The sequence below is a fragment of the Solanum stenotomum genome, chromosome 7 (assembly GCF_019186545.1).
Source record: "Solanum stenotomum isolate F172 chromosome 7, ASM1918654v1, whole genome shotgun sequence".
Classification (NCBI taxonomy): Eukaryota; Viridiplantae; Streptophyta; class Magnoliopsida; order Solanales; family Solanaceae; genus Solanum; species Solanum stenotomum.
In genome coordinates, this window is record NC_064288.1 from 34,440,579 (window position 1) to 34,449,619 (window position 9,041).

At 34.2% G+C, this 9,041-nt stretch overlaps 2 protein-coding genes across 3 annotated transcripts; both read left to right on the forward strand.

Annotated features, from left to right (window-relative positions):
• Positions 1–3,101: 3,101 nt before the first annotated feature.
• LOC125869841 (uncharacterized) lies at positions 3,102–4,847 on the forward strand. Its single transcript, XM_049550265.1, has 2 exons — positions 3,102–4,483; positions 4,556–4,847. The coding sequence occupies exons 1-2, from the start codon at positions 3,102–3,104 to the stop codon at positions 4,845–4,847; spliced, it is 1,674 nt and encodes a 557-aa protein (XP_049406222.1).
• A 1,176-nt stretch (positions 4,848–6,023) lies between these two features.
• LOC125870226 (uncharacterized) lies at positions 6,024–8,444 on the forward strand. Of its 2 annotated transcripts, XM_049550604.1 has the most exons (7): positions 6,024–6,209; positions 6,487–6,594; positions 6,700–6,950; positions 7,041–7,244; positions 7,576–7,665; positions 7,758–7,865; positions 7,960–8,444. In XM_049550604.1, the coding sequence occupies exons 3-7, from the start codon at positions 6,918–6,920 to the stop codon at positions 8,434–8,436; spliced, it is 912 nt and encodes a 303-aa protein (XP_049406561.1). In that variant the 5' UTR covers positions 6,024–6,209; positions 6,487–6,594; positions 6,700–6,917; the 3' UTR covers positions 8,437–8,444. The 2 variants fall into 2 exon arrangements, with proteins under 2 accessions (XP_049406561.1, XP_049406562.1); XM_049550605.1 differs by lacking the exon at positions 6,487–6,594.
• The last annotated feature ends 597 nt before the right edge of the window (positions 8,445–9,041 follow it).

Genomic DNA, 9,041 nt, shown 5'->3' on the forward strand with positions numbered 1-9,041 from the left:
GCCAAGACCTTGTTTTCGGGACCACAACTTCTGTAGAAACAGTCAAAGAGGACTATATCGAGAATTTCATGAATTTGGCATTGAGTTATCAGTTCTTTAAACCTTGTCCATGTCTCATTAATCCGTTCACCTTCCAATTGTTTGAAGGTTAGGATGCGATTCCTGAACAACCTTACTTCCAATGGAGGAAACTTTATTTGCTCGTGAGTACTACTCGATCCACTAACCTCCTATGTTTCGAAGTTCAAATCAACAAAACAAAACTAAAAATTAAGTAACTAAACTACGACTAACAAGAACGAAAATCCTACTTAACTACAAATACTCAACCAACACCACACCCCGGCAGTGGCGCTATTTTGATGTTCGACATAATCAACTGACACTATTTCAGTTCAAGTGCCAAACGATCGCGTGTAGTGATATAACCCAACCAAGGGTTGGGATCGTTCCCACATATAGTGGTTTTGAGAATTAATAGAAAAATAAAATTACGTTCTAATTAGTCATAGCCATAAATATTAAATGAATAAAAACATACTAAATCTAAGGAGTGACGCAAGAGTCAATTATCAATGGGGGGTTGTATGAACTAATCAACAAAAATGACAAAAATATAAGGAAACGCGATCAGGAGACGACATTCTTGGGATGTGATAGGAATACGGGTTACACTAGACTATCGGGTACATTCTTTTAATAGTAAATTGTTGAGAATTTGTGACAAGGCTAGACTATAGTGGGGTAAATTCTCTCTCGAGCAACTTACACCGAATCAACTCGATTTCTCTCAAACACCGAGGTGCTGCATTAAGCACAGCCTCTGCCTTAGCCCATTCACTCTCTAGGGTTTAATGTATGGGAGAAGGACTACGATTAACTCTCTCGAGCTGAACCCATGTCGACCCAATACCACCGGCTATCAATTTAGTAGTCTTAGTTTTACGAGCTCTCTATCGAGCAAGCCAAAAACACTAAGATGAAATCGTATTTGCAACGATAATCCCAACAGATAATTTAGCCCATATTCACAAAATCATACCCCAAGAATTGGGGTTTTAACTAGACATGTAAAAGAGATAAAAAATTATACCAATATCAGTTTCCATCAACTGGGTATGAAGAATTAAGTCTTAAAACACATCAAGAGTGAAGAATCTTTGAGACCCACATCCAATTTATTGGAGTTGAAACCCTTTGAATCTTCAAGGTTTTAGAACAAAGTCTCCAAAACCCTCTAAAACTTAAACTCTCTCAAAAACTGTAAAATGTTCGAATAATAGAAGTGACACCTAGCTAGAAATTTAAAACAAGTATTTATAGTGTTTGAAAATTTGTGTTGCAGAGGACCATTTAGTGCAGTTAGTCGGGATCATCGTACACTCGGTGATTCGCCTTTTGGTCGATTTCATCGCCTTCTTGATTTGGCCTTCAGCCTCTTCGCATTTTGGGTCACTAGGCGATATAGTACTCTTCGTGGAACTGCTCGGCGACACGCCGACTGCTCCATTTCATCGCCAACTTGATCTTTCCCTTCAGGGCTCAGCACACTGGGAAAAAAGGCGATCTCCAGGCCGATCGGCGACTCGCCACTTGGGCTCGGTGATCTTTAGGCCTTTATTTCTTTGTTCTTTTCAACCGCCTTGTTCCTTTTTTCCAAGTAGTGTCCATGCTTTGCCTCAAACTCCAAATACCTGAAACTTAAGGGTTAACATCAGATATTGAGACAAAATATTCATTTGAGGACACTAATTCTATCAAAATATAGCCATAAATGAGTCTAAATTGTGGATTCATCATTTATGATGAAATCCATATCTAACCTATATTTTCTAAATATTCATGATTGAAAGTGGGTTTTCAACCTCAAGAGGTAAATTATTGAATTATGCATTTTCTTATGAAATCTATGCAAATGTTTTAAGGGTGCTTTGTGAGTAATGTACCAATGGTGATGTTGTTGTTGTGTTGTTAAAAGGATAATCTCATAAGCACATACTAGCATGATGTGAACGTTTTTCTCACATAATAAGGATTCTTAGGTTGAAAGGTTTTCTTACCTAATTGAATCAAAGAGTAAGAGCTATACTAATTAAACTAGCTTGATTTGGTTATCCTAGGATACCTATCCATATATCATGAGATAAGCCAAGACTTAATAAATACTCCATGGAATTTATGCTTAACACCGAGAGGATATTGAGATGGAAACTCTCACGTTAGTAGAGGCCGTGTTTCTAAAAGCAATCTCCTTATTCCTTACTTATGTTCCCCGATAGGATGATTTTCTAGATAGACATTAGCTAGTCGATCTTCTTAAGATAGAAATTTATGGTTCTACCTTGGCAAGTAGGACAACCCTTTTCGGTGTGGGCGACACCGGGGGATAATGTTATAGCTCACATGGTCTCTATATCTGTTAAGGCTAATCCCCCACATTATTAATGAACTAAGGTTACTTCAAGAAGTATCACATATGAGTTCAAAGGTTTTGAAGATGATGCTAGCTTGCATTGACCATGATGTTATGACTTATGTTTTCTAACTCTCTTATATGATGTTTTAGATTGGTAAATTGCATGTCATGAAATGAAATGTCCTTTTTAGCATGTTTTAAATATTTTAGGCATGGCGATCATACTTGGTACATTGTTTTGTACTAACACATAATGCCTACATTTCCCCAAATGTACGGTCCGAAAGTCAGGGTCATCAGTTTCATGGCTAGAGGTTGACTTGGGATATTTCTGAGCTTTAGTGAGTCTTCATGCTTCGAGGATGGAATTTCATTGATTAGTTCCTTCACATGTATTTCTCTTTTGAACATGATGTATGGGCTAGGCCCAATTTCATTCTATTGTATTAGATGACTATGATGAGACAAAGTATTTTAGACTTTCGCTTTTCATTTTATAATATCTATTGGACATGGACTGTTTTTTACTCTTACTGTTCTATTTATAATGTTATGAGCGCTGAGTGGCTTGCATGCAGTCCTCCAGGTTCTATACACCATGATACATCCAGGGGGTACCCCTGGGTCATGAAAAACATCTACTCAAATGAGATGGCATGCTAAAGGTTGCACTAGAGATGGAGTAATGCGACATCCTGCAGACAGTATTGCTTGGAGGAAATTTGATGAAGCACATACATATTTTGCTCGAGATCCTCGAAATGTTAGACTTGGATTGGCTTTAGATGGCTTTAGTCCATTTAAGTCTATGTCTATCTCACATAGCACATGGCCTGTTATCATGATTCCATATAATTTGCCACCATGGTTGTGCATGAAACAACCATATATGATATTATCAACTATTATTGATGGTCCTCGTGCACCAGGTAATGATATTGATGTCTATCTACAACCCTTAGTTGATGAGTTAAAAGAATTGTGGGTTGGTGTTGCCACTTATGACATATCAAACAATCACATGTTTCAAATGCGTGCAACATTGCTTTGGACAATTAGTGATTTTCCAGGGTTAGGTAACTTATCAGGATATGGTGTGAAAACTAGATATGCTTGTCCATGTTGTCTTACCAAAACTAAACATACAAGGTTGAAAAATGGGCGAAAATATTGTTTCATGTCTCATACACGATGGTTATCTCATGGACACAAGTTTCGAAAAGATAAAGTGGCATTCAATGGCCTTGTGGAGTTAGATGGAGCACCTAAACGGTTGACAGGAATTGAGATTCTTAAGCAATTGAATAATGTTAAAAACAAGTTTGGTAAAGATCTATTGGCCAAATCTCGTAAAAGGAAATGGGATGATGTTGATAATTTGGTGCAAAGTATATGGAACAAAAAGAGCATATTTTTTGAGTTGGAATACTGGAAAGACAATATGATTCGTCATAATCTTGATACGATGCATATTGAAAAGAATGTCTTTGACAATATATTTTGGACATTATTGAATGTTGATGGAAAAGGAAAAGATAATTTAAACTCCCGTTTAGATTTACAAGAGATGGGGATCCGAAAAGCTTTGCATCCTAAGAAAAAGGCTAATGGAAAATATTATCTTCCTCCTGCATGTTTCACATTGAGTAACACACAAAAAGACATCCTCTTACAAGTGTTAAAAGATGTGAAAGTTCCAAACGGATATGCTTCAAATATCTCAAGTTGTGTTGATATGAAGCAACGCACAATGCATGGGTTGAAGAGTCATGACTGCCATATTTTAATGCAACAACTCCTTCCTATTGCCTTGCGGAATCTCCTACCAGTGAATGTACTTAAGACATCGATTGAATTAAGTAATTTCTTTAGGGGCATTTGTTCAAAAGATCTGAAGATAGGTGACTTAGAAAAACTCCAAGATCGAGTTGCAATAACTCTATGTCATTTGGAGAGAATATTTCCTGCATCTTTCTTTGATATCATGGAACATCTACTTATCCATTTAGCTGAAGAAGCAATGTTGGGAGGACCTTCACAAAATCGCTCAATGTGGTTTATCGAACGGTATAATTTTGTTATTTTTTTTATCATACTTACAAGAAATTGTATTTGTATTCTAAAAATTGTCTATTTTAGGTTCTTGCTTTGTCTTAAAAACTACGTAAGGAATAGACGTTATCCAGAAGGTGCGATTGCAGAGGGACGTTGGATAGACGAGTTAATGACGTTTTGCTCATGGTATTTAGATGACGTTGAGACTAAGTCTAATCCACCTCTAAGAAATGATGTTTTATCTAATGAAACGAAAGACCAAGAGGGTCGTCGATCAAGTAGAGCGAAAGGATTTAAGTTTGATGACATTACACGTGCTCAAGCACACAAATATGTTTTATTTAATTCTACCTCCACAACTTCATATCGTGAGTAAGTATTAAATCATAATTTATACTTAGTAATTAATTATTAAATAATTTTCTTTCAATTTTTATTAAATAGTTATGTGTTTTACTTTCGTAGTGAACATATAAAAGAAATCAAGAAGGAAAATCCTTGTCTATCAAGACATAATGTGGATCGAATTCATAATGAAAGATTTCAACTATGGTTTAGAAATCACGTAAGTATCAACTTGCTAAAATATTAGCTCATATATTACTATATAGGTAATTATAACTTTTAGATCACATCTTTATTTTTGAATGCTAGGTCGAGAAGATGCATATGGCTGGTGAAAAAATATCTGAGGATATTCAAACTTTAGCTATTGGCCCATTAATACAAGCAAAAAGAATGACTGGCTATATATGTGATGGAGTTAGATACTTAACAGAGTCTCGTGATGTTAAGAGAAAACTCAAAATAGTGGTATTATGTTAAAGGCTATCACTCAGTTATGCAAGCACAAAAGATAAAAATCCCATATTGGCAGAGGTTTCTTTTTATGGAGTCCTCACAGACATAATTGAGTTATATTATTCCAAGAATCTCAAGTTTGTATTGTTTAAATGTAAATGGGTGAACAATAGCAAGGGTCTTATTGAGAAAGATGATTATGGATTTACTCTTGTGAATTTTAATCATCTACTGTATACAAGACATCAGTGATCAGATGAACCATTCATCTTTGCTTCTCAAGCTCAACAAGTGTTTTATGTCGATCATTCTATGGAAAAGGAGTGGCAAATGGTTGTTAAACTTAAGCCAAGAGGTTTTTATGATTTAGGTGATGACACACCAACAACTGAGCATAAGGAAGGACATATGGAGTTGTGGCCTGAACAACAATTGGATGACACAACATTTGAAACTGAAGAAGACATTGAATGGGTTAGAGAAGGAGTACCAGGATTAGAAATTGACCCAGAAACTTTGGAAAGTAATGAAGCATATGATGAAGATGACAACATATCTTAGTTTTTGTTACTATAGTAGTATAATCACTATTTCAGTACAATTGATTTTTGAACAATAATGACTTTGATGTTTTTACTCTTCATTCAGCTGTTAAAATCTCATATGTTTATATATCTTATTATTTGACATGATAGTTAGTTATTATTTTATACTTTTATATAGTAGAAACTACTTTAAATTTGGTAGGATTCATAGCTACTAAGGAACTTCGTAGAAATGGCAAGAAAAAGACAGAGAAATTCTAGTCAAAGTGAGCTTTTATATGATTCTTCGGAGCAACAAAAACAACAAATCGAAAGTATGTCAATGCCTCAACCGCCCCAAAATTGGCCACAAAATGAAAGAGATGAATCACATGATACAAAAAATCTTCCAGGTATTAAATATCATGATATTTATTCTTCCTTTCATAGTTTAAAGTAGTTAGATAATTTTTATATAAATAATAAATTTTCCTCTTTTTATCTTTGATTATTTATAGATTCTGAGCAACAAAAGCAACAAATTGGAAGTATGTGAATGCCTCAACCGCCCCAAAATTGGCCACAATATGAAAGAGATGAATCACATGATACAAAAAAACTTTCAGGTATTAAATATCATGATATTTATTCTTAAAAAATATGCCTTTTTTTATCTTTGATTATTTATAGATTCTGAGCAACAAAAACAACAAATCGGAAGTATGTCAATGCCTTAACCGCCCCAAAATTGGCCACAAAATGAAACAGATGAATCACATGATACAAAAAATCTTCCAGGTATTAAATCTCATGATATTTGTTCTTCCTTTCATAGTATAATGTAGTTAAATAATTTTTATATAAATAATAAATTTGCCTCTTTTTATCTTTGATTATTTATAGATTCTAATGATAGTGAAGAGCAATCTAAGTGAACTAGGGGTCCCACTATGATGCACTCGGGATGGGGGAAAGATGGTGGAAATTTACATATTGAATTGAATGAACATGGTCAAGTTATTGGGTTAGAAGGAACTAGATTGAGTTAAAAACTTGGGGTGCTAGCATGAAATGGCATCTTAGCGCCACTGAATCATAAAGATTGGAGGCTTGTACCTAGTATGTACAAGGATAGAATATGGGCTCATATCAAGGTTCTTAGTATACACAAAACCTATATACTAAGATGTTTTTGTTTTTATATTTTATTTTATAAATGAGTTGTGTATTAAATATATGTACAGGAAAATATTGACGCAACTGCTGACATGAAGCGCATACTTATGATGTCATTTGGATCTAAATGGAAAGAATCAAAGCATGAAGCAAAAACCATTGGATATGACCCATATAACACTGATATTGAGCGTTTAGCTCATAGTCCAGATAGAGTTGAAGAAGATCAGTGGCGTTCATTAGTTCATTATTGGATCTCAAAAGAAGCAAAGGTATGTGCTAGATTTATATTTCTGCATTTGCTCTACTAAATGAGAATTTCATAGAAGTTGTCATAAATTATTAAAGTCGTGTTTTCCCTGATTATACTTCTTATTGTAGAACAACTAGAAGTTCTTTTTGACTTGTCCCTTCTAATTGGCAGAAATAATATTGTTGTACATGTCCAGTTTGCCAACCTGCACAAAATGTTCTTGTATAGAAATTGATTGCACTTAGTGAAACTCAATTATGATGCTTTTTTATATTTTTTCTTTGGTTATTTCTTTTATATATTCAAGATTGTTCATGTCCTCTTATATATTGTTGTTTTCAAATTTCTAGGAAAAGAGTGAGAGAAACAAAGAAAGTCGAAAAAAATTGACTATGCCACACACATCAGGGAGAAAAAGTCATTCTCAAATTATAGACGATGTACGAAGTAATCACTATTTATTTTCTATAATTTATATATTAAATAATACTTATCGTGAATATTTAATGTCAATCTCTTACTATTCAAACAGATGACAAAGATGAATAATGGTGTAAAGCCAACTCGTATTGAGGTGTTCAAAAGAACTCACATTAGGGCGAATAAAGAACCATTAAATGAGATAGCTGGTGAAGTTATGGTAAACTCTTACTCTTTAAAAGTATATAGGTACTTTCTTTCTATTACAATTTTTTTAAAAAAACATCTCATTATTTTACCTTTCTTTCAAAAAGAAACAAATGGATGATCTTGCCGAGGTGTATCCTGAGTTGAATGTCCCCGGAAATGCTCCTAATGATGTGTACTCCCAAGTAATGGGATCAGACACTCATGGAATTGTCCGAACTCTAGGAAAAGGAGCATCTCCTAGCTTAGTATATGGCCCCGTATATAAAGGATCTCAGACTGAAAAAAGAGATTTTGATACAAGGGTTGAGATGGAAGTTCAAAAAGCTACCTCAGCTATGAAAATTGAGATGACAGAGAAGATGTATGAAGCAAAAAAAGAGATGGAAGCGATGGATAAAAAGTTGTTAGAAGCGAAAGAGGAAGCAAAAGAGAATAACGAAGTGATGGAGAGAAAATTATCAGAAGCAAAAATGGATATGGAAGAAATTATAGCGGATAAAGTGAAGGAAGGAATACAAGCATATGTAGAGTCTTTGGGAATTAATATTGATGCAAATTTAAAATCAGAGCAGGTGAAATAATTGTGTTGCTCACAAAAAAATACTTTTTTTAATTATAATAGTCTTCCTCTTTTGCAATAGGTTCCTGATAACCCACTTAAAGAACCATCATCACTTGTTCCAGGTGTTCACACAAGAAAGGTTAGAGAAAATTTCATCAAAATTTTGAATTTTATTTTAATTGCATAAATCCTAACATTTATATGATCACGAGATCAACTAATTATTCTTTCTTGTTTAATATGGATTAATCGACAAGCTGTTAATTGCGCATCATGTACACATAACCAGTCTAAGTGATCATTTTTTTCTTTTGGTTCTGGTTGTTGTTGTTGTTTTTCAGTTGGTATAGTGAAATTATAAAATGTGTTAATTTATCATATTATTGTCAACTGGTCTAATGATCATTGTAGTCTTGATCCGTATATTAGTTATCTATTTAGTTGCATCACTACCCTTGCAATGATAGAGCTACATGTAAGTTCATACATGAATAATATTTCATTAGGATCAGATAAGTATGTATAGTTATAACCATTCCAAGATGTGTCACGAGATGGTGCATTAGGAAAGACTCGGACATTCCATGGTCCAGCTCTGTAGAGTTCAATGAAACCATTCATAAT

What these genes read in the sequence shown, in the direction of transcription:
- LOC125870226 (XM_049550604.1), top strand. Translation starts at nt 6,918, where the DNA reads ATGTACAAGGATAGAATATGGGCTCATATCAAG. An exon ending in GAATATGGGCTCATATCAAG is followed by an intron (nt 6,951 to 7,040) that starts GTTCTTAGTATA and finishes ATATATGTACAG; the next exon opens with GAAAATATTGACGCAACTGC. An exon ending in ATTCTCAAATTATAGACGAT is followed by an intron (nt 7,666 to 7,757) that starts GTACGAAGTAAT and finishes CTATTCAAACAG; the next exon opens with ATGACAAAGATGAATAATGG.
- LOC125869841 (XM_049550265.1), top strand. Translation starts at nt 3,102, where the DNA reads ATGCGACATCCTGCAGACAGTATTGCTTGGAGGAAATTTGATGAAGCA. An exon ending in TCAATGTGGTTTATCGAACG is followed by an intron (nt 4,484 to 4,555) that starts GTATAATTTTGT and finishes TGTCTATTTTAG; the next exon opens with GTTCTTGCTTTGTCTTAAAA.